At 54.5% G+C, this 23,691-nt stretch overlaps 2 protein-coding genes across 3 annotated transcripts; one reads left to right on the top strand and one right to left on the bottom strand.

The window, feature by feature from the left end:
• The first annotated feature begins 8,620 nt into the window (after positions 1-8,620).
• AICDA (activation induced cytidine deaminase) lies at positions 8,621-11,225 on the top strand. Its single transcript, XM_039910673.1, has 5 exons — positions 8,621-8,716; positions 8,859-9,080; positions 9,759-10,029; positions 10,495-10,610; positions 11,027-11,225. The coding sequence occupies exons 1-5, from the start codon at positions 8,621-8,623 to the stop codon at positions 11,078-11,080; spliced, it is 759 nt and encodes a 252-aa protein (XP_039766607.1). The 3' UTR covers positions 11,081-11,225.
• A 4,964-nt stretch (positions 11,226-16,189) lies between these two features.
• On the bottom strand, positions 16,190-20,641 carry APOBEC1 (apolipoprotein B mRNA editing enzyme catalytic subunit 1). 2 transcript variants are annotated; one of them, XM_029054257.2, is made up of 5 exons: positions 20,564-20,641; positions 20,018-20,045; positions 18,479-18,876; positions 17,350-17,468; positions 16,190-16,824 (listed from the first exon to the last, which is right to left on the bottom strand). In XM_029054257.2, exons 1-5 carry the CDS (start codon positions 20,577-20,579, stop codon positions 16,582-16,584), a joined length of 804 nt encoding a protein of 267 aa, XP_028910090.1. In that variant the 5' UTR covers positions 20,580-20,641; the 3' UTR covers positions 16,190-16,581. The 2 variants fall into 2 exon arrangements, with proteins under 2 accessions (XP_028910090.1, XP_028910088.1); XM_029054255.2 differs by lacking the exon at positions 20,564-20,641 and having other exon boundaries at positions 20,018-20,219.
• Positions 20,642-23,691: the final 3,050 nt, after the last annotated feature.

The following is a 23,691-nucleotide window of genomic DNA, read 5'->3' on the forward strand; positions in this document are numbered from 1 at the left end:
AAAAGGGACAGAGCGCAGATGAAGCCCTTCTGCCTCCATCGTCTCTTGGATGTAGTCACTTGAGCATTGCTCAGTGTGCGCCCAGCAAAGATGCTGACCCCTAGAGGAGTGGGCAGGTGTGGGGCATGTTATTGGCTGTTTGGTTACACTGTTGATTCCCTTTGCTTGTTGTAATAATGTTGGTATTTGTTAAGCGCTTACTATGTGCAGAGCACTGTTCTAAGCGCTGGGGGAGATACAGGGTCATCAGGTTGTCCCATGTGGGGCTCACAGCCTTCATCTCCATTTTACACCAAGTGGGCATCTCCCCCACTGAACTGTGAACACTTTGAGGGCTGATCCCAGAGCTCTGTTTACAGTTGGCACTCAGTACAGTTCTCTACAAACGTTAGATGGCCAGCATATTGCTCTGCACTCAGCAGGCATCCAATTGAGCGCTCCCTAAAGGTGGTGCCCAGTATAGAGCTCCGCACACAGTAAGGTGCCCAGCAGGGTGCCCTGCACCCAGTAGGCACCCAGAACGGTATTCTGCACAAAATAAGTACCCAACACAACATTCTGCACACAGCGAGAGCTGAACCCGTAGTCCCTGAAGTCTACTCCTTGCCCACAGCCTGGATTCCTCTCCCCCTCCTCCTGAAACCTTTTCAAATCTCACCAGCTGCTGATCAACAACCTTAAACAAGAAGTGAGGAAAGGTTCCCCATGGCTTCCAAGCCTTCCCCCTCCTCCAGGCGCTAAGATGGATTCCCCCGCCGGGAACCACCACCCTCCATCAAAAAGGTAAAGGGCAGAGGTAGCTGTAGTAGTACTTACTGAGTGCCTCCTGAGTGCCCCGGGCTGAAGTACTCCCCTCCCCGGTTGGGGGTCAGGGGCCAGGGGAGAAGGAAAGATGGGGGGCGGGGGCAACGACCGACGCATCTCCCCTTGACTGCAGCCAGGAGAAGAGAGTTTGGGAATGTGGTGACGACAGTGAGTCGGGAAAGAGGCGGTGAGAGGGAGGAGCAGCCAGACGGGGGCAAGGGGAGGGGCGAGCTGGGGCCCGGGGCTGAGCAGTTATCCCTTCCAATGACCATCCTGAGTCTCAGCTCCACCTCTGCCAGATGCATCAGTGATCCCCAGTTGAGGAAACATGAAGGAACTTGGCAAGATAGCCTTCAGGGGTGGCCTGTACATTCACAAAACCACACGAAACTACACAAAGAGAGAGCCCTTCTGAGTCCTGCATGACATAATTTAGCCGACTCGCTAAAGAGAAAGTCAGGTGTCTGGTCCACACTGGGACAGTGAGAATCAGGGATGGAGAGGGGAGAGTCAGGGGTGTTGGATGATACGTGCTGGGTCATGGGGGGAGAGTCAAGGTTATCAACCTGTGTTGGGTCACTTGGGGAAGTCAGGGATGAAAAGGGAAGAATCAGGGGTATTGGCTGATCTGTACCGGATCAATGGGGGAGAGGCAGGGATACGGAGGGGACACTTGGAGGTGTTGGTCCATACTGGATCACTGGGGAAGAGTCGGGGCTGAGGAGACAGTTAGGGATGTTGGTCAGTACTGGATCACTTGGGGAGAGCCAGAGGTGGGGAGGGGACAGTCAAGGGTGCTGGATGAAGGTGGATGTTCGGAAGGGCAACCAGCATACAGCACCTCTCAGTGTACTGGGACTTCTGGTGGGGGTGGAATCCTGGACCGGATGGGCCGAGGTGTGAGGTGGTGGGGGTCGCTCGGTGGATTTTTCTGTGGAGAAGAGGAACACTGGGTATGACACGTAAGCAGAGAGCAGTTCTTTAATCCGTTCCAAACAAATTGCTTCGCCCCCAGTCATCCCCACAATCTTGCCCACAAGTTTCCCCAGCAGCTGTCGAGTGAGTGATTCCTGTCTCGGTGCTTGGTGTCCCCCTCACCCCTCTTCGTCCTCGAGGGAAATCCAGACAGACGCACAGGCGGGAAAGTGAAACGCAGCAAAATCAGGAAATGGAGAAGTTGAAGCCCTCCAGGACCGCATTCTCGCCCACACGGACCCTCTCGGCACTATATAGAGCACTGACAGGGTATCGCATTGAGCAACCTAAACCAGGTCCAAAAATACCCCCGGAGGGAAAGGCCGCCCCGGGCCCCTCCGGCTCCTGTCCCTGGGAATCTGTTTATCTGAGGCGGGGCCCGGGGGCCCGGGGGCCGCTTCCTGCCTCCCTCCCCACAGAGAACCCAGGCTGCCGTTCCCAGGGTCGGGTCTCTCAGCCCTTCAGCCCAGATGTCCAGGTCTGCCCACGGGGCTCAGAATTGTCATCGAGGCTCTCTCTTGGTGAGTAAAACCAGGCCGGCAGTCTTGGCAGTGAACTCTTGGCCCAAGGTGCAGGCCGGGTGGGAGTGCCCGAACCTGCTGTCCATTGAGTTGTCCAAGCCCGGGACCCATTCCCTGCACTCCAGGCTCTCCGACCTTTCCAGTCGTTGTGATCCCTGAGTGGACCGCTGGTGGGAGAGAGCAGTAGTACCTCCGGGATCCCTAGATTTCCAAAGCAGCTGGACCCAGAAGTGCCCGGACTGTAGTGTGCTCTCCGGTGTCCCCGGAGTGGTGGTGGTGGAGGGCAGAAGAGCACAGTGGAGAGGGGGATGACCTTCCAGAGCCTCAGGAACCTCACACCCTCCGCAACCTCCGGTGGTGTCAGGCAAGCCCTCTCCTCACCTGCTGGTGCCTGGGGAGGAGGTAGGAATTAGAAGGGACAGATGGACACAAACACACACAGGTACGCACACAAATGCGCATGCACATGCATGCACATACGTGCGCAAGCGCGCATAAGTTCACACACCTCCCTAGCTACCTCCTGCCCTCCCTTGGAGAGCTGGAGTAGCAAATTGGCCAGTTTCCAGCTTCCCTCGATGGCCGTTTTGAGTTATTCATCTGTAACCAAGACATCTCTTGGCTTGTGAGACAGAAAGGAAATCCCCCCCGCCTGCCCCGCCACCCCCGCCACCACCCTCTCTGTCCCCACCTGCCGGGCGCAGGCTGAGATTGGAGACTTAGCCAGAGGTATGCACTCCCCGAAAACAGGCAGCCCCATCGGATCTGGGGTGGAGAGAGTGGCTAGAAGCAGAGAGGTCTGGGCTGGCCAAGCCCCCAGGCCCCCAGGGCCAGGGGAGCCAATGCCAGGGGCCCAGAGGATAAGCAGAAGCAGCTTAAGATCAGGTCTCTCATGACTCCAACCCCGGACATCTGGAAAACAGTGCTGCCCGCTGGCTGCCTGTGGGCCTATGGGATGGAGGTGTGGGGAGGCTGGGGGGAGCATCCTATTCCTAGAGGCTTCTGTCTTTGTGAGCCTCCCTGGCTAAGTGGAGGCTCTTACTCTGATAGACCCCCCCTGGGTACTTCAGGATTGCCTTTGCACACGCTGACCCTTCCTACAGGTATACATGACTCCCCCGCCACACACACATCCTTGCTCTCCCCCTGCTCTCACTGTCTGCCCATTAGAGCTTTCCGCCAGCTCCTGGAGGGCAGAGATCATGCATCTTGTTATTACTATACTCCCCCAAGCACTTAGTACAGAGTGTAGCCTTCGGCTGGCACTCAATCAATCAGTTATATTTACTGAGCACTTACTATGTGCAGAGAATTGTGCTAAGTGCTTGAGAGAGTCCAATATAAGAGGTGATGAACATGTTCCCTTTCCACAAGGTGCTGACTTCTCAGTACATCGGACAGATTGATTGATGGGGGGAAGTACCATTGGATGGACAAGTGAAGGGAGGTACAAAATCCTTGGCCTTTTGATTTGTCTTCTCCTGAGGGTTTCAGGCCAAAGCGGCCAGGCTGAGAGTTCAGGTTGGGCTGTGCCAAGTGGGCTGACCAGTTATCCCCATCTCTGTCCCCTTCCCCCCACCTCTCCAGTCACTCTGGGGTCTCACCTGTGTCCAGACTCTCATCTTCAACTGTAGAATGTTCATCCACTCCCTCCTATCATCTTCTGCATTAGACTATTAGCTCCCTGAAGGCAGGGACCATGCATTTTACCCCTTTGTATGGTTCCCAAACACCCAGCACAGCGCTTGACCCACAGGAGGCATCAAGCACGGCCTTCTGCACACAACAGACGCCCCCAAATAGAGCATCCTATGCACAGCAGGCACCTGGGTCAGCAATCTGCACATAGTAGGTGCTCGGAATGGTGTTCTGCAGGCATCAGATGTTTGGTACATCTCTTCACACACCAGATACCTAGTATAGAGATCTGCGTACAGCACTCTGCCCATAGCAGCATGCACTCACTACAGCACTCTGATTAGTCAGTCAATCATATCTATTGAGCACTTACTGTGTGCACAGCACTGTACTAAGCACTTGGGAGAGTACAGTATAGTAATCAACAGACACATTCCCTACCTACAATAAGCTTACAGTCTAAAGGGGTAGATGTTAATGTAAATAAATCAATTACAGATATAAATAAATAAATCACAGGCTACAGCATTCTGCACACAGCAGGCAATCAGTCAGTCATATTTATTGAGCACTTCCTGTGGGCAGAACTCTGTATTAAGTGTTTGAGGGAGTACAATGCAACAATAAACAGTCACATTCCCTGCCCTCATTGAGCTTACAGTCTAGAGGATGAGCCCTCTGCACACAGCAGATCGTGGTACAGTGCTGTGCCCTCAGCAGAAACCAGTCCAGCACTCTGCACACAGAGGACCTGGGTAAATACTGTCATGTTGAGAATACCCCCGGCCACCCTGGCTGGTTATCTGGGGGCTGTGGGTGAAGAGGTGATGCAGCAGCAGCAGCAGCAGCAGAGCAGGGCACAGCTCCCCTGGTCTGTTGAACCCTGTGTGTGTCTGTGTGTGCCTGTGGGTGCGTGCATGGGGGGTGGGGTGGGGCAGGTGGGGGGGTAGGAGGAGGCCAGTAGCTCCTCCCCCAGGATCATCAGACCTGAGTCAGGAGGGAACAGAGCTGAGGGGAGGGTGCTGGCAGGGGGGGTGGGGGGGGCGGGGGAGATGGGGTGGGGGGGAGGAGCTGCAGAGAAGAGTTCAAATTTGAATGTGAGTTGCTGGGGGCCTGGTCGACCCGTCCCGAAGGCACTGGCTGCCGCCCTACTTGTCCTGCCACCCTAGGGAAACTGATCGAGCCCGGACCAGCTCCGCCTGGCCATGGACAGGTAACCAGGGTGTCCCCGCTACCCGTCCTCCAACCCCCTCCGCTTCCCTCTCTCTCTATATCTCTGACACTCTCTCTCTCTCTGGGGTTTCTCACAATGAATCTGCACTGAGAGCAGCCCAGGTCTGGATCCCTTTCTCTTTCTTCTGTCTAGCTGACTCAGGGTGCTCACCGGCTCACCCCTTCTCCCCCTCCCTCTCCCCTATCGGCAGCCCCAGGGCCACTCCTCTCAGCCACAGACCGCTGGCCCCAGGCCCCTCTTTCACGTAATAATAATAATAGTGGTATTTGTTAAGTGCTTACTATGTGCCAGGCACTGTACTAAGCGCTGGGATCCCTACAAGCAAATCGGGTTGGACACAGTTCCTGTTCCACATGGGGCTCAGAGTCTTAATCCCCATTTGACAAATGGGATAACTGAGATGCAGACAAGTGAAGTGACTTGCCCAAGGCCCCACAGCAGACAAGTGGCAGAGTTGGTATTAGAACCCAGGTCCTTTTGACTCCCAGGCCTGTGCTCTATCCAATAGGCCATGCTGCTTCTCAGCTGCTCCCTGCCCCCTCCAACTCTTCTAATCGATCAGTCGATGCTATTTTTTGAATACTTACTGTGTGCAGAGCACTCTGGTAAGCGCTTCCCTCTCTGTCAAGCTCTGTATGTAGCTCTTCGTCTCTGTCATGCCTCCAACTTTATCTCTGCGTGTCTGTCTCTAGCTTTCTGTCTCTAGCTCTCCATCTCTGTGTCTGTCTCTGACTCTTGATCTCTGTTTCCTGCTGACATATTTTCTTCTCTAGTTCTCCATCTTTGCCTGTCTTGTCTGATTTTCTCCCTCGGCCTGTGTGTCTGTCTCTAGCTCTCTACCCGTCCGTCTCCTGACTGGATGAGAAGCGACTCCGGTCCAAACAACGCCGGCAACGGCGGGTGTGAATTCTCTGGGAGTCGCCTGCGTGTAATGAAATATTTGTGATTGCCGGTGGTGGCTCTGGGGATTTGGGGTTGGTCTCAGGCCAGAGAACCCAGGAACTAGAAAGGGCCTTGCGTGGGAGTGGTGGTTAATGGGGCAAAATAATGGTAGCAGCCGTGACAGCAGTGAAAGAGCAGCGGGAGCATTAGAGCAGCAAGTGAGCAGTAGGAGAGTAATGAGAGCAGTGAGCGCGTAAATGCAGTGAAAGCGGCAAAAGGAATGAGAGCAGTGGAAGCTGTGAATGATAATGATCCTGTGGTAGCCGCAGTGAATACGTGAAAGTGGTGATAGCAGTGGGAGAAGTGAGTGATTCCACAATAGCAGCAGTGAGTACATGAGAGCAGTGAGAGCAGTAAGAGGAGTGATGGCAGTGAACATACGAGAGCCGTAAGGGCAGTGAGAGCAGCGGTAGCAGCAGTGAGTGTGTGAGAGCGGCAAAGACAGTAAGAAAAATGAGAGCAGTGAGCACACGACAGCGGTAAGAGAAGAGAGAGGAGTGAGACCAGCGGGAGCAGTGCATGATCCAGTGATAACAGTGAGTGCGTGAGAGCAAGGAGAGCAGTGGGAGCAGTGAGCACATGAGGGAAGCGAGAGCAGTGGGAGCAGTGAATGATCCAACCGTAGCAGCGGTGAGTGCGTGAGAGCGGCAAGAGCAGTGAATGGAGTCCTGGGCGGCGCCCGTCCTCTTTACTACCATGGTTTCCCTCCATTCACAGGGGTTCTCCCTCTGAGGTCTCGGTTGCAGAATCGGAGAAAGTGCTCTTGCTCATTTTCTTCTCTCTTCACCGATGCCCACAAAGGCAGACCGGCAGCCCAGTCGGCCTAGACCTTGTGGAAGCATCCGAGGGGCCAGTGGTCTCAGGAAGCCCTGGGGCAGGCTGAATTCCGGACCCATCCTGCACCGGGCAAATCCACAGCCCAACCTTGCCCTTTGGCCCCACTCGGCCCATCTGTCCTATCCCCCACCGGAGAGTTGAATTCTGAGTCTGGGGGACCCTCGGCGGGCATGCGGGGAGGGAGTGTGTGTGGCGGGGGGTGCGCTGGCACCTCCCCAGGGAAGCTGATGTCACTGTGGTTCCCCACAGCGGAAACCCGAGCCAGAGCTGGTCAGCAACACAGGCCGCGTCGGGGCTGCTCTTGCGGCTCAGTCGGAGGGGCCCAGGGGAGCGGAGGTTGGGGGGGCGAGGGGAGAAAGTGGGGAGGTAGGAGAGGAGGGCAGAGGGGGAGGGTCAGGAGAGGAGAGGTGAGAGAAAGGGAGTTCAGTGCGGGTAAAAAGTGAAAGGGTGGTAGAGAAAGGGAAATGAAGAGCAAGCCAGCGGGAGGCAGGCTCAGAGGTGGAGGCTGGGCGGCGGGGCCAGGCAGAAGCGGAGGCCCAAGGCTCCGAGGAAGAAGCAGAGGCTGCAGACGGGACCTAGAGCCCAAATCTGGGACAGAAAATTCCTTTAGTCCCCCGAGAGAAAGCCACTTTCTACCGAGAATGTAGCCACAGGGCTTGGGGAAGGCGAGGATGAATCAGAGTTATTTTTAACCTGTTCCTTTCTGGTTTGCTGTGCCGGGACGCGCTGGGGTTCTGCTTCACAGAGCCCAGCTGCCCAGAACCACTGCCTGAGCCTCGGACCGGAATTACTGCCTTCAGTAGCCGCCTACTCTCCCCTTCCCCTAGTCCTGCCCCCTCCGGTCCACCCTCTCTTTCCCATCCTCTTCCCCTCTACCTCCTCTCCCCACTCCACACTCCCTCCATTACTACCTCCTCCTCTTCCTCCTTCCCCCTCCCAGAAGATGAAACATCAACTATAACTTTTCCCTCACCCTGCTGCCTGGATGAGAGCTGGTCTCTGAGGGGAGACTGCGTCCAGCTGGGCCGCTCAACAACCTGGGCCGGTCTCCCTGAAGCTGCTGCGAAGAGCGCTGCCTGGGGAGCACCAGGGTGGGGAGGCAGAAGGACCGAGGGAGAGAAGAGGGAGAAAGGGAGGACTTGAGAGAGGAGGTGAGAATCACAGAGCTCCTGGATTGGAAGAGGGAGGAAAGAGAGGAAGCTGACTGAGAAGAGAGTAGAGAAAGGCCAATCAGACCAGGCTTGCCCGGGACAAGCTAGTGCCTACCAACAATAGAGCTAGTAAGTGGAATGAAAACGTACAGAACAGGTTTACTCACCTGATTTTCAGAGAACCTGATGTTTCTGTGGGACTTTGACCACCAAAGGCATTATATTATATGCCTTGATTAACTGACTAGACCTCAATTATCACTACAGAACCCTGAATAACTCCACCTTAGGTCAGCCCCCAGGCTGCCCAGCACAGGGCTCTGTCCAGATGATAGCCTCTGACATTTTCTCTCCATCCCTGACTCTCCGCTAGTGCCCCAACACTAGACATCAGACAACACCAGACATCTCTGACTCTCCTCTCTCCACCCCTGACTCTTCCCCAGTGACCCATAATGGACCATCCAAAAGCCCTAATACTCCCCTCTCCATCCCTGAATTTTCCTCAGTGACCTAACATGGACCATCAGACACTCCTGAGTCTCCTCAGGAAGCCCCAGGGGATCCCGTGTACAAACACGAGCAGGTTTGAAAGCCTCTTGGAAAGGGAAAAGGTCAGAACCAGTGAGGGCTCCGCATGAACCGTCCTGGTGGCAAGATGAGATCAAAGCTGCTCTGTGGCCCAGGGAGGCCAAGTGGAGCCTCTCGTAGTCCAGTGCTGGTGTTAGTGCTGCAGGCCAGTCTGTCAGTCAGTAGGTGGGAGGAAGCGGAACCAATGCCCTTGGCTCTGGGGTGATCACTTCCTGCCCTCTCCTCCCTGCTGTCTGCAGCCTCTTGATGAATCAGAAGAAGTTCCTTTACCACTTCAAAAACGTACGCTGGGCCAAGGGGCGGCATGAAACCTACCTGTGCTACGTGGTGAAGCGGAGGGACAGTGCTACCTCCTTCTCACTGGACTTCGGCCACCTCCGAAACAAGGTACGGTGTCATGGTCAGAGCACCGGACCATCCGCTGAGGCCTTCTGGGTCAGCCTCCTCAGGGCTAGGGATTCACAATCCAAACCCTTGATTTCCCCAGTGACCCACCATAGACCATCCAAAGCGCTGACTCCCTCAGTGACCAGGCATGGACCACCCAAGCCCCTGACTCCCCCAGTGACTCAGCATAAAACATCCAAATTTCTGACTCCCAAAGTGACCCAGCATTGATCATCCAATGCCCCTGACTCTCCCCTCTCCATGCCAGACTCCCCCATGGCCCTAATATGAACCATCAAGCATCCCAAATTCTCCCCTCTCCATCACTGACTCTCCCCAGTGATCCAGCACAAACCTTCCAACACCCCTGAGTTTTTCCTCTCCATCTCTGACTTTCCCCCAGTGACCCAGCACAAACCATTCAATATGCCTAACTCTGCTCTCCAACACAGACTCTGCTCCACTGACAGCATGGACCATCTTACACCCCTGACTCTCCCTTTTCCCTAACTTTCCTTCTTGAAAACCACTGATTTATTCCTGGATTGATTCCAACCCCTCTGGAAGCTTCTGGATCATCTTCAGTCCATCCCTAGCTTTCTCCTTCTCAGTCTGGGGTCCACTGCTATAGCGGCTCAACCAAACCCCCCACCCCCCACCCCCACTTCTCCCCTGTAGTCAGGCTGCCACGTGGAGCTTCTCTTCCTCCGCTACATCTCTGACTGGGATCTGGACCCGGGCCGCTGCTACCGGGTCACGTGGTTCACGTCCTGGAGCCCCTGCTACGACTGCGCACGCCACGTGGCCGAGTTCCTGCGCGGGAACCCCAACCTGAGCCTGCGCATCTTTGCCGCCCGCCTCTACTTCTGCGAGGATCGCATGGCCGAGCCAGAGGGACTGCGGCGGCTCCACCGGGCCGGGGTGCAGATCGCCATCATGACCTTCAAAGGTCTGTGCTGGGATCAGGCTGGGAAGGGAAGAGGAAGAGGCCGGGAAGGCGACAGTGTGCAGGATGGGGTAGCAGGACCAGAGGAAGAGTGGGAAATGAATGGAGAGAAAGGGAATAGGGCCTGGGCAGACAGATTGCGGAGGGTTTGGGTAGGAAATGGGAGTGAGGAGGCAGGGTCCGGTTGCAGGGTTCAGCTAAGAGAGAGCAGGGGAAGGGGCTGGTCAGAGCCAAGAGGAAGGAACAGGGGAAGAACTATGGATAAATGAGGCAAAAGGAAAATCTCAGAGCAGAATCCTTACCGCTCCAGGCTCTCCCCCTTTCTTTCCTTAGTCCCAGGTCAACTGCCCCACTTTCATATCTTCCCTCCCACCCATCCTCCCTCAGCCCCCTCCTTTCCCCAGTCCCTCACCCACCCTTCCTCCTTGTCCTACCCATCATGTCCCCACCATGCTCTCCCACCCCCAGATTACTTCTATTGTTGGAATACTTTTGTGGAGAACCGAGAGCGGACATTCAAGGCCTGGGAGGGGCTGCATGAGAATTCAGTCCGTCTGTCCAGAAGGCTCCGGCGGATCCTATTGGTAAGTGTCTTCCTGCCCCATTTTCCCCCTCAACAATCTCCTGCCCGCTCTGTTCCACCATCTCCTAACCCTTCTCTTCCTCCTCCCCGCCCCCGTCTCCTGCCCCTTCTCTTCCACTCCCCCCAACATCTCCTGCCCCATCTCTCTTTCCTCCCCACCACATCTCCTGCCCTGTCTCTTCCACCTTAGACCAGCTTGCAGGCTCCTGCTTCAACCTGCACCCAGTGCAGCACTCTACTCACACAGTAGGTTGCCAGCACAGCACTCTGCACACTGTAGACACCAACACATTGTGAAAATGATGAACTTTCCTCTCTGATTCTCCCTAAGGTTCTTCCTTCCCTCCCAACCTCCAGTCCCTTCCCTCTTCCACCTCCCAACCTGACTCACCTGCCACTCCTCTTCTTCCTCTGCAGCCGCTGTATGAAGTGGATGACTTAAGAGATGCCTTCCGCACCTTGGGACTCTGAGGACAGCCCCGGAATCCCTGGGAGTCCCAGGAGGAGTCCCGAGGAACCCCCGAGGAGGCTGCAGGCAGCTGATAGTTCTGAAGATGATGAGACTACCCTCCATCACTATCTCCTACTTACTCTTCTCTCTGTCCTCTGCCCTTCCTCTGTCTCTCCTTCCTCTCCCTCCTGTCTTGCTATCTCTGATTGTCTCTAATGGGCTGAGCTCTGCACTGAATGTCTGTAAGGCTCCGATGTCTATAAGCCCTGAGGGAGGCTCTCTTGTCTGGCAGGGGCAGAAATGCAGGCTCAACCGGGGCCTCAAGGTCTGTCCCAGCCACCTCACTCCAGTCCACTCCCTCTCCACCCAGCCTGTTCCTTCTCCATCTAACCTGCCTGCTCTGCATCCAGCAGTACTTTTGGGGGGACCTGGAAGTGGGGGTTGTTCCGGACCCACCTTTCCTCATTCTTTGGCATCCCTGACATGAAGAGGCTGGGAGTGGAAGGCCAGGAACAGAGCCTAGACACCCCTCCCATGACCTGGATCTGGTGGGACAGAGCAGAGCCTGGACACCTCTCCCGTGAGCCCTGATTGGTGGGATGGAGTGAGTGTGGCCACCACTCCCATTTCCTCTGCCCAGGGAAGATGGAGCAGCCTAGACACACCGAGTAGGCTTCCTGGGCTGTGGGGGCACACGTCTCCCATGCCTCCTGCCCCAGAAGGGCAGAGCAGCCTGGACACCTCTCCCATGCCCCCTGCCCGGGGGATCAAGCCCTAGGGTTTGAGTCTGAAAAAGACAGTCACAGCTGACCTCTCTAACAAGTCAGCCTGTCCAGGCCTCCCTGGACCGTGCAGCCACATCATCTTGAGACCTTCACTATGCCTCCTTCGGGACAGTGTGGGCCGGCCACTAGCACGGGCATGTTGGTGCCTCAGGCTGGCACAAACTGGCCAGGACTGGTCTCCTGCCCCCAAAACAAAGCATTAATCTCTGGGCGTGGCAACCTGCAGTCTGGCTGTCCGAGCTCCATGTTCACATTGTGTATAAAGTTCTTATGAATAATGATGTTTGTGATGAGGATGATGATGGAATTTATTAAGCCCTTACTACGTGCCAAGCACTGAGTTAGATGCAAGTTAATCAGGTCAGACACAGTCCCTGTCTCCATAGGGCTCCTGTTCTATGTGGGAGGAAGAATAGGTATTTTACTCCCATCGGGCAGATGTGAAAACAGGCCTGAAGAGGTTAAGTGGCTTGTTCAAGATCACACAGGCAGCACGAAGCAGCATGGCGTAGTGGATAGAGCACAGGCCTGGGAGTGAGAAGTTCATGGGTTTTAAGTCCAAATCTACCACTTGTCCGCTGTGTGACCTCGGCAAGTCACTTCACTTCTCTGTGCTTCAGTTACCTCATCTGTAAAATGGGAATTGATACTGTGAGCCCCACGTGGGACAGGGACAGTGTCCAACCCAATTTGTATCTACCCTAGCACTTAGTATAGTGACTGGAACATAGTAAGCACTTAACAAATACCACAAATTACAGGCAGCAGGGTGTGGAATTGGGACTCAAACTTAGGTCTCCTTACTCCTGGGTCTGGTTTTTTTGTTGTTTGTTTTGGGTTTGTTTGTTTTTTTTTAACCCAGTCAAGCTCCCTCCCCCCCTAAGGAAAGTGGTTGGGGGAGCATTTGCCTGAACTGGGGATGTCTCGAGAGTGAGGAGCTAGCAATTCCAGATGTAGGTTTCTATTCATCCTAAGAGAAACTTGACTTCTTTATCCTGCTCCCCTCACCCACCACCACAAATATTTAGGAAATAACTACCTCCTACGAAGCCATCCAGTTGGTTCCTACTGACCATTCCAAGTCAATAAATAATAATAACTAAGCATCTCTTATGTGCAGAGCACCGTACTGAGTACTGGGGAGGGTACAATAGAGTGAGTAGACAAGATCCCTGCCCTCAAGGAGCTTTCAAGTCTTTTATGTGCAGAGTACTGTACTGAACGCTTGGGACCATACAGTAGGATTAATAGACCTGAACCCTATCCTCAAGGAGTTTGTAAACTGCTATGTGCTGAGCACTTTGGAGAGTACAATAGACTGAGTAGACACAATCCCTTCCCTCGAGAAGCTTGCAGCCTAGTGGAGGATACAGACACTAATTAAGTTACTACTACTAAGACAGAAGGAAGAAGAGACTTGAAAGAAGCATATGGGGAAGTGCTGAAACAGTAAAATGTTTCCAGTCACTAGACAGAGACTGTCTCTAGACTCTGTTCCTGGTGTGCAGGAATCATATCTACCCAACTGCTTAGTACAGTGCTCTGCAAACAGTAACTGCTCAATAAATACCTGGATTGACTGACTGATTCAGAAGTGTAGAACCGAGGACCGCTGAATCAGAGAAGACTTCCCAGAGGAGGTGTGATTGTCAAAGAGCTTTGAAGATGGGGAGAGCAGTGGTTTAACCAAATGTGAAGGGAAAAGGAATTCCAGGCGGGAGGGATGGTGTGAAAGAGATGAAAAGAAGGGGCAGGGAGTAGATGAGCTTGAGGGGGGAGAAGTGTGCAAGTGGGGGTGCAGAGGGAAAACAGAGGGGCTCAGTAGAAGAGAGAGCGTGGATTGGAGCCCCTCATGATGATGGTGAGGAATTTCTGCTTGGTGGCAAGAGGGAGGGGCCACCATGAGAGGATTCGATACTCGGACTCTTTCTCAATGTCCACACTCATGCCAGCTCCACAGTCCCACCCCAGCCTGATTTTGACCCGGAATCTAGACAAGCTTCTCCTGCCCCCGGCGGCAACGTGCCACCTGGTTCCTTCGGAGGCTCCTGCTTCCCTCAAGGTGGGGGTGGGAAACCACCTGCTTATTGTCCCCTGTGCCTGGACCACCCACAGGGAAGGGGAGGTTTATTGCGTGTGTGCGCACACACACTCACACACATGTGCATGCATGTGCACTGACCCTAAAACCACCTGGGCTGGACGATCTAAGAATGGTATAACAACTTTCTCTGGCTTCTGCTTCTGGCTGGGACCTGCCATGGGCCAGGGCCAATCCTAAAGACATAGTGATAATAACAATAACGATAATAATTGAAAAAAATTGTGTTCAGAGCCTACTATGAGCCAAGCACTGTATTAAGCTCCGGAATAGATGCAAGCTAATCAGGTCAGACATAGAAGCAGTACAGCCTAGTTGGTAGAGAGTCAGAAGGACCTGGGTTCTAAACCCAGCTCCACTACCTGTCTGCTGAGTGTCCTTGGATGTCACTTCACTTCTCTGTGCCTCATTTACCTCATCTGTAAAATAGGGATTAAGACCGAGAGGGATTTATATGTGACAGGGACTGTATCCAATCTGATTATCTCATAACTATCCCCATGCTTAGGACAGTGTCTGGCACTTAGTAAGCACTTAACAAATACCAATTATTATTATAGTCCCTGGCCTGCATGGGGTTCCACTCTAAATATCTGTTTTCCCTCCCCCTTCATCTCCATTTTACAAATGAGTCTGAGGCACAAAATAAGTGAGTTGCCCAAGGTCCCACAGCCGGTAAGTAGTGGGTGAGAATCCATGTCTCCTGAATCCTATTCCTGTGCTCATTCCACCAGGCTGGAGTGTAGGGACGCTCGGGTGACAAAGCCAACCCTAGTACTGCTGGAGAGGGTCAAGGGGCCTGTTGGCCTCCAGAAGGTGACAGAGAGTGGGGCCAGTAGCTGAGGGTGGATGCAGTGGACCAAGAAAGGGAATGAAGGGCTCAGGTAGAGGGCCCTGGTCACATCAGCAGTGGGTAGAGGTACAAACCTGCCTCCTGAAGAAGGCTAGTGAGATTGCTCCACTGGGCTAGCTGGGACCTTCCAAAGGAGCAGTGGACAGAGGGTGACGCACAGAGACTCCTGGGAACGAGACAACCGGGCAAGGATCATCCTTGCGGGCCCCAGCACCGGCTCTCATCATCTAAGAAAGAAGGAATGGAGAGAGGATGGACAGATGCCAGGCACATAAGGACGGATGCTACAATAAGCTCGCAGATTCAACCTGAGAGGCAGGGACAATGACATATACAGAAGGGGCAAGTGGAGCAAAGTTTCCCACCTCACTGCTCAGACTCCCACGGCTGCAGTCACCGTCTCAACTCATAAGTTCTCAATTTTCTAAACGTGGTTCCCACCACCATCTCGGAGGCAGGAACCACATTTGGAAAGTTGAGACTTTAGGCTGCCACTGTCCCTCACTCTCCCAGAGAGTCAAGAGGGACTCATGGAAGTCACAGCGGAGGATGGCAGGGTCGAGGAGGAGGGTGGTATCCTGTTCCTCTCTGGCCTGGCCTGGAAATAGCCCAGTAAATCTGCATTTCAGGAACCAGGCCTGGCTTTCCTGTTTCACTGTTGCAATCCCTGCCTCTGCCAGTCCTTTGCTGTCAGCAATGTTAGGTTTTAAGGTGTCATTTTATCACTGGCTTCATTTACCCCCAACTAGGTTCAATTCTGTTATCAAATTCCACCTCCTCCAGGAAGCCTGCCTCAGTGAATTCCAACACTACATTTGCGGCAAGGCTGATTTATCTTCAGCATGGCGGTAAATGTGTACTTTGGTTTATTCTTGACCGAAGCAGAGTCAGGGTTGGGGAGGGGAGGGTTAGGAGTGTTGGATAATAATAATTATTATGGTATTTGTTAAGCCTTTACTATATGCCAAGCACTATGCTAAGTGTTGGAGTAGGCACTAGATAATCAGGTTGTCCCACAGGGGGCTCACGATCTTAGTCTCCATTTTACAGATGAGGTAACTCAGTCACAAAGAAGTTAAAAGGTTTGCCCAAGGTCACACAGCACACAAATGGCAGAGCTGGGATTAGAACCCACATCCTCCGCCTCCCAAGTCCATGCTCTTTCCACTTAGCCACGCTGCTTTTCTATGGTCCATCCCTAAGCAGCAAGGGGCCCAACTCATATGTCCTCCCTTGTCCTGCTACCCTGCTGGAGACAGGGGCCCCCCTTAAAGCAGGAGTCCCCAATATTGATCCAAGTCTCTCAGTCCCCTGCTCCCTTGGGGTTCTGAGAGTTTGACCCTGCCAGCTTTAGAGGCCCAACTCAAGACGCTCACAGCCACACTCCACGGTCACTGATGACAGTATTTATTAAGTGCTGAGTGCGCGCCAAGTGCAGTGAAGATCACTGAGGTAGATAGAGGATAATCAGGTCAGATAAGGTCCCTTCTGAACACAAGGCTCAGTCTCAGAGGGAGGAATAGTGGGGATCTTAGCGCATTTACAGAAGAGGAAACTGAGGCCCAGATTGGAAAAGCAACTTGTCTGAAGTTACACAGGAGGTCGGGGCAGAGCTAGGACAGGAAGCTGGATCTACCGCCTGCCAATCAGACACTACCAATCAATCACTGTTTGCTGAGCACTGTACTCAACAATCAATAAGTGCAATTGAATGAATCACTCCATAAATACCATTGATTGATTGCCAGGTCTGAGCCCCATCCATTAAGCAAGTCTGCCTCCTCACCTGAGCACCCAGAACCAACCCCAGTTGTTCGGGTCCCACTCCCCTCCATTCACAGTGCCTGGGCCCCTCCCTCTGTGGGCAACAGAAAGTGATGTCTGGGGGGGTGGTGGTCTGACCAAGCCCAGGAGCAGAAGGAGAGCAGGAGGGAGCTTCTGGTAGTGGCAGGTGTGCAAAGTCAGGCTGAAAGATAGAAGCTGCTGGTGCTTCACTGGAGAGATGGTCAAACATGCGGGGAGGTCCTGGGGGGGGAGGGGGAAATGGGACAGAATAAGAGGGGGACAGTGACTCTCAGATCAAGTCCCACCCTGGTCGCCACCGGCAATGGCTGCCAGTTGGCAGACTCGTCCCCCACCCTCCCTCCAGCCGGGCTCGGTCACTTGGTCAAGTGGGACACCCTGGGATCGGAGCCCTCTCCAAAAGGGGTCAGGGGCTCTAGCTCCCTTCCCCAGCCTGGGACATGGCGACCCCCCCTCCTCCCCCCACACTCCCAAAGACTGTCCACAACCAGTAGCAGCTTGAACCCAGTTGGATGTGGAGGTGCAGGTCAGTGAGAGAGGCTGATGCCGGCCACCCCTCCCCAGGCCCACCAGCAGGCGACTACGGATGAAGGCGGCAGGGGTTTGACCTGGAAACTCTGAAGAACTCAGGCCAGAGGCCACTCCGGGGCCTAGGCCCTCTGGACCACTCAAGGGTGTAGACAAGCCTTGGGACCGAGGGCCTATGGAAACCCTCAGGACCGACTTTTCCCAGCAGGCAGCACTCACGAGACAAATGCAGTGCAGTTCCAGGTCGAACAGGTGTATGGGCACACGGTGGTATCGGGGCCATTCCTCCTCCTCTCCTCTGCTGTAATCCACAAAGTTCCTCCAACAGTAATAGTGTTCTGAGGCCCAGAAACACCAGTTAGCTTGAGGTAACAACAGGGTGGGGGCTGGAAGAGGGAGAGCAGCCCCTTCCCCACCCACAGCTCTCCTCCATTCCTCCCCAGCCGGGAAGGAGGAGAGGGGCTTATTTGGGGAATGTGAAGTGCCATGAGACCAGAAGATGTTTCTACATGAATCACTTAGTTAAGCCTTTATTCTGTGCTAAGCACTGTGGGAGATGCCATATAATCAGGTACTATCCCTATCAAACATGGGGATCATAGTTTAAGAATGAGGGAGAACGGGTATTTAATCTCATTTTCAGAGAAGGGTCTGAGGCACAGAAGTCAAGTGCCTTGCCCAAGGTCACACATCAGCAAGTGCTGGGGGTGGGAATAGAAGCCAGGTCTGTGAACTGCCAGTCCTGTGCTTTCTCCCTGCTTTAGTGGAGTCAGCAGCTGATGGTCTCTGGTTGCTTCTCTGCTCTCTCCATCCTTCCTCCTCCTCCACCACTCACTCCCAACCCCTCCACCTTCAGGTCCTGGAGCTTCCATGAACCTGCCTCAGGGTACAGAGCTAAGACCATCTCCCAGTCATCTTCTCAGCAGCTGCAGTCCATCATCCTTGGAGATGGAGAGAGGTGGGGCAAGGCAGGGAATGGACTCGGACCACAGCAAATAAGCAGAATTATTAAGTGGATGCCTGTGGTCAACAGTCCTCCTCCTCCTCTCTTCCTTCCTCTGTCCACCCACTCCCCCAGATCCTTGCCATAGCCCTGTTCCTTCACGGAGCTCTCCAATTCCTTCTCCTGCTCCCTAGACCTCTCTCCCTATTCCCCTCCTTGCCCTGCCCTATGCCCTAGCTATTACTTAGCTCACCCGCTCCTAGCCCCATTCCCTCTCCCCATTCTCTCTTCCCCTGATCTCGCCTTTGCCTGACCTCACTCATGTAAGGAAACCCAATTCCTCTTTTCTCACTGTCCTCTCCCTGTGGGGTTGGGATGGGGTGGGGCTCCCAGAAGGACTCGTACCTGATGGACCCATGATCCGGACATCCACACCGCCCTTCACCAAGTTCCGGAGCCCCTGGCGGTTCTGGGGGTCCATGTGCCAGTACAGGCGGGCCACATAGATGGTCAGCTTCACTGTGGGGTACTTGTCCAGGAAGGTTCGTATGGCTCTGGCACACTCCCAACAGGGGCTCCAGGACAGGAACCAGGTGATGGTGCAGGTAGTGGATGGGCCCAGGTGCCGCTGGGCCTGGAAGTGGTCTAAAAAGCTCTGCTCCACATGATGCGTGCTGTTTTGGCTGCAGCTCCGCCACAGGCGGCTGCTGGAGCCCCACCACACCTCTGAGAGCAAGCTGGTCTCCTTGCGCAGCTGGCTGGGGTCAAAGAAGGATGTGAATTCCCATGATTTGATCCTCCTCCTGAAATGGAGCACAGGGCAGAGGTTGGAAGGCAGAGGGTAGGGAGCCGGGAGTCAGAAGGTGAGAGAGTCAGGAGTCTTCAAGTGGGAATGGGGCTCTGAGCCCCATGACCTCCTTTCCAGCCAGGAGGCATAAGCAGTCCCAGATTTCCTTGGAACCCGGGTCTCACCAAGCTGGTGAGCTGACCTGTCCCTGATCCCAGGCCCAACCCCCTTTGATCCCAGCTCCAGATTCTCCTACTCCAGTTTACTCTGACAGAGTCAGTAGAGCCTGATGGGCAGAGCACGGAGCATGGGACGGGAAATCAGAAGACCCAAATTAGCCCCTGGTCTGCTGTGTGACTGTGGCTAAGTCACGGAATCCCTGTGCCTTAGTTTCCTCATCTGGAAAATGAAGACAAGACCCCTGTTCTTCCTCTGAGACTGTGAGCCCTGTATAGGACCTAGACTGTGTCTGAGTGGATGGATTATCTTGCATGAACTCCAGAAGTGAGTGCACAAATGCTTAATAAATTGTAATATATTATTCATCCCCTTCATACTCCCTAACCTGTGACACCTGGCTCACTGACTGATTAGGGCTGATGTCTCTAAACCTGTGAGCTTTAAGACCCAAGCCAGGTTAGTAGATTGTCCTACAAGCCCAGGGGGCCAGTTGGTCAGCCTGAGTGGCTGGGTCAGAGGCCAGGGGATGCTCAACTCAGGATGGGGAATCCTTGAGGCCTCAGCAAGGGAAAGCTTAGGGGTCTGGCTGGATCTGCTCAGGGAGAAAAGGGTGTGAGGGGAGGGAGTGACAACAGGGGAGAGAGATGGCAAAGTCGTCCTTTGCTTTGGATCATAAAGACCATACATAGGAAGAAAGCAAGAACTTTAGAAGAACCACCCCGTAGATTGTTTTTGTTCCACATCCAAGAGCAAAAGAGGGAGGAAGGCGTGCGCGGGCGCACGCACACACACACACACACACACACTGTCAGCAGGGGCAAGAGGCATGCACTCAGTCAGGGTCAGGGGAATGAGAGGATACAAACATACAGTGTTGGGAGGTCAGGGGTAGCGAAAGACCCAGGAAGCCCTTGGCTCCCCCTCTCCAGAAGTCCCTTACTGGGAGACTAAGAAGGCAGAGGATGGAAGAATCTCACCTCACGGTTGGGTCTGCAGCCAAGGTCTCTGCTGGCAAAGAGGTCATAGCATCAGCCGGCGAGCGAGAGCCAGACAGGGCTCCCATTCCAGGCTCTGGACTGCCCTCCAGCCACAATGGTGGACTAGAGAGGAGCACAGAGCTTCTGGGAACCTCCCTGTTCTGGGTAAGGCCTGGCCCTCTTACAACACAGCGGAGTGGAGAGTCTGGTTCTTCTCTGCCCAATTCCAGCCCCACTTCCCCTTTCCCCCCACATATGCCTGTCCTGCCCCCGATCCTGGGAAGGAGCCTCCCAGCTCACAGAGGGCTTGGCCTGGGCAGCTGAGGGGTGGCATGGAGGAAAAACTCTCTGACATCAGACCTGTGGAGGAAAGGGGGCTCCTGGCCCTCAAGTTGATCACCATCACCCACCAGCACCCTGGGTGGGGGTGGGGAGGCACTGCTAGGAGCCCAAAGCCCAGCCAACCGAGGCCTCCCCCTGCCATGACCCAGGTTCTTAAGTGCCCAGACCAGGACCCCCATCCCTCACCAGAAGATGCTCCAGTACCTCTCTCTTTGGCCATGACACCTTCCCCTCAGGCTGGAGGCTCCCTGCACTGCTCTCTGGGGGAACACAACTGGACTTTGACTTTCTGTGAGCCCTCAGTGCCACTTCCTCAGCAGAGGGTGACTCATGGGTGACGCTGACCAGGCACGTCAAAGCACAAGCTGCTTCCCATATCCAGTTCCTCATATCTGCCTTCCCTTCTACCAACTAGGTCTCTCTCCCTCCCCCTCGCCTAACCCTTGACCTCATCCCAGGTCCTGGTACCTCTCCCCTCACAGGCCCGGGGCAAGGTCTGTCCCCAAGAAAAGGGTGGGGATGGGGCAGAGAGAGCTGGCCTGGGGTTGTGTGTGAGAACCAGTCAGGTAGGAGCCCATATGACTCAGATTATGGTACAGTGCTGCCTCCTCCAATCTACCCTCCCCAGACTTCCGGATTCCACCCCTTTGCCCTTTACCCCCACCCCGTGACTGGGACCAGGGTGGGGCACAGGGCTACTGAGACAGGAGCATGGACTTGGTCTGTGTAGTGCTTGGCCTAGAGAGTGCTTAAAAAAAACCCCACTCCAGTCCTGCCCACCCAGTCCTCCCAGAGGCAGGGGCCAAGGTAGAGAACAGATCAGGGGGAATTAGGCAGAACCCAGCGACACTAAGTCCAAGGTCAGCATCTCAGAGAAATGAAAAAAAGCAGCAGGTGTCCTGGCCCACCACCGCAAGAGTGCAATCAACTCCCAGACATTGCCAAATCCAGGGTGGGTGCAGCCCATGCTTCTGGTGACTTCCAGATAGGAGCAAGGTTGTGACTGAGATGGTGTAGGCACAAATAGCAGCATCTGTGCACAGATGAGTGTATAGGTATTGGCACCCATGACTGTATATGAGAGAGAGAGAGAGAGAGAGATCATCAGAAGCTCCTTTGAACTGACAGACAACTTGAGTGTGTGTGCCTCTAAGTATGACTGTGGGACTGGGGCAAGGGGTATATGGGCCTATAGAGGTGGCACAGGAGATTATGGGTGCCCTTGAGCAAGCTGTGGGGGAGGATACAGACTGTAGAGGGTCCCAAAAGGAGTGGGTGGAGAAGAAGACACAGCAGGAACAATAGCCCCTTGGGGGATTTGCACAGAAAAATCAATCAAGGTAGGAGGGCAGTGGGGCAGAAAAGAGACTTGACACCATAATTGCCCTTTTACCAGTAGGGAATGGGCAAGTGATAAAGTCCTTAAGGTCATTTTCCAACCAATTCTTCCCATTCAGCCACCATGATGGCCACCAGCTTCTCCTCAGGGTATAAGCCATGATATTTCTCCCTGCTCTCCCCCAAATCCCCTCCATCCCCAGCAATCTACTACCCATGATTGACTTTGGCCTCTCCTGGCCCCCCGTCACTTTGCCCATGCTATTCTGCCCTTACCCCACGGACAGGATTAACCTTGAGCCCCCCTCAGCCCCTGCACTTCCCCCTCAACAATCACTGCCACTGGAATTAGTAGTAAAAAGATGGACAGACCTGGATCCCGGTAAGAGGCTTTATTCAAGTCACTCTGCGGGCAAGGAGCAGAGCTCAAATACCACACGGTAAAAGCACAGAGGCTGGATGCAGCCCACACAGGATCCTGTAAAAGCAAGGAAGTCTTCTACATGAGCAGCAAGTCTTGAGCAGCGAGGGAGCCAGTGACCTAAGCAGCAGAGAACTCTGTCACCTCTGATAAAAAGGATTCATGCTATCACAGGCCTCACTGGGCCCGGGAGAACCAACTCTGTCCTCCAGCACACTTGGGGAGGGTGGGGGAGAGATATGGACAAACTATGATATGAGCATTTAGCCAAAGGTCAGGGGGATGGGAAGAAAAGAAAGAAGTCAGGCCCTCTACTCTCCAGGTAGGGCACAGGGGAGATGGAGAGGGGCTGAAAGCCAGGATAAAATGGGGTTGTTGCCTGGTTACCAAGGAGGAAACGTGAGGACAGAATCAGACGGAGGGCATGTGCTGGCCTGATGATTGATGGAGGGATTGAAGTAAGGATTGGCCAGTGCCGAGGGGTTTGCTCAAGGCCAGTGGGTTGCCACGGCCAGTGGGTTTGGGATGAGCAGAGAACCTGGTAATGAGAGCCAGCTGGCAGAGGAGGCCCCCCGTGAGGGAGGAAGGGGGTGGCTGCGGGGGATAATACAGGCTCGGAGAGCAAGCACGGGGCACGAAGAGCCGGGGTGCAGCCTGCTGGCCCCAGGCCCCCGGGGCAGGGGAACTGTTCTTCGGGGGGCCCACCGCCCCAGGGTCCACTCCCAGCACCTAGTCCCAAAGTCTGTTGGGGATCAGTAGATGAATGGGCATCACAGGGTCCCAGTAGCAAGCGCCATCCCAGGGGCTTCTGGGCTGGGGGACTACTGCACCTTCGGCTCCAGGGGCGGGCTCCGGGTACCCCATGTCAGCAGGAAGACTGGAGGTCGAGACCAACGGCGGTGGACAGGTCTCCCAGATTTCTCCACCCTGCAAGGAGGGAGTTCATAGAGACTCTTGAGATGCTTCCTCTCCTGCCCCCTGTCCCTTAAAGCTGCTCAAGGCAGGCAAGGCCCAGTTTTCAGTCAGACACAGCAAAGTCCCTGGGTCTAGGGCTGCCTCTGGGCAACCCTGCCAAAGGTGGCTTATGTGCTCAAGTCATAGGTTCCAGGGCTGTTTGTGGGGCCAAAACTGAATTCCCCCCAGTCCCACCCCTGGAGGCCCAGGGTGAGTGCGTGCAAACATCTGGGGCCTCTCTACATGGAGCCTAAATGGGACATTCCAAGGGGCAGGTTGAGAGGGGTCTCAACCCAAGGGAACAGCTATGCAACTGGTGAAGTCACACAACTGATTCTCATCTCAGGCTCAGAGAGATTTGCTTTTCTCAGGATCATCACACTTTTCTTTCTTTTTGTCTTTCTCCCCCCCACCACTCACACCCAAGCAGCTCACCTCTCCAACATGTAAGCCCTGAGAGTCTCGGTTGTGGTTTAATTGCATTCTAATTACCCTAGTTTCCTCAGAGGGCTCTTCCCCAGCCATCACTGATGCAGCAGCCACCCTCCTGGGAGGACTAGGGGCAGCTTCAAATTCCCAGCCTCCGGGCACTGCACAGAGGAAAGAAAGTGTGGGAGTG

The sequence above is a fragment of the Ornithorhynchus anatinus genome, chromosome X4, assembly GCF_004115215.2.
Source record: "Ornithorhynchus anatinus isolate Pmale09 chromosome X4, mOrnAna1.pri.v4, whole genome shotgun sequence".
Classification (NCBI taxonomy): domain Eukaryota; kingdom Metazoa; phylum Chordata; class Mammalia; order Monotremata; family Ornithorhynchidae; genus Ornithorhynchus; species Ornithorhynchus anatinus.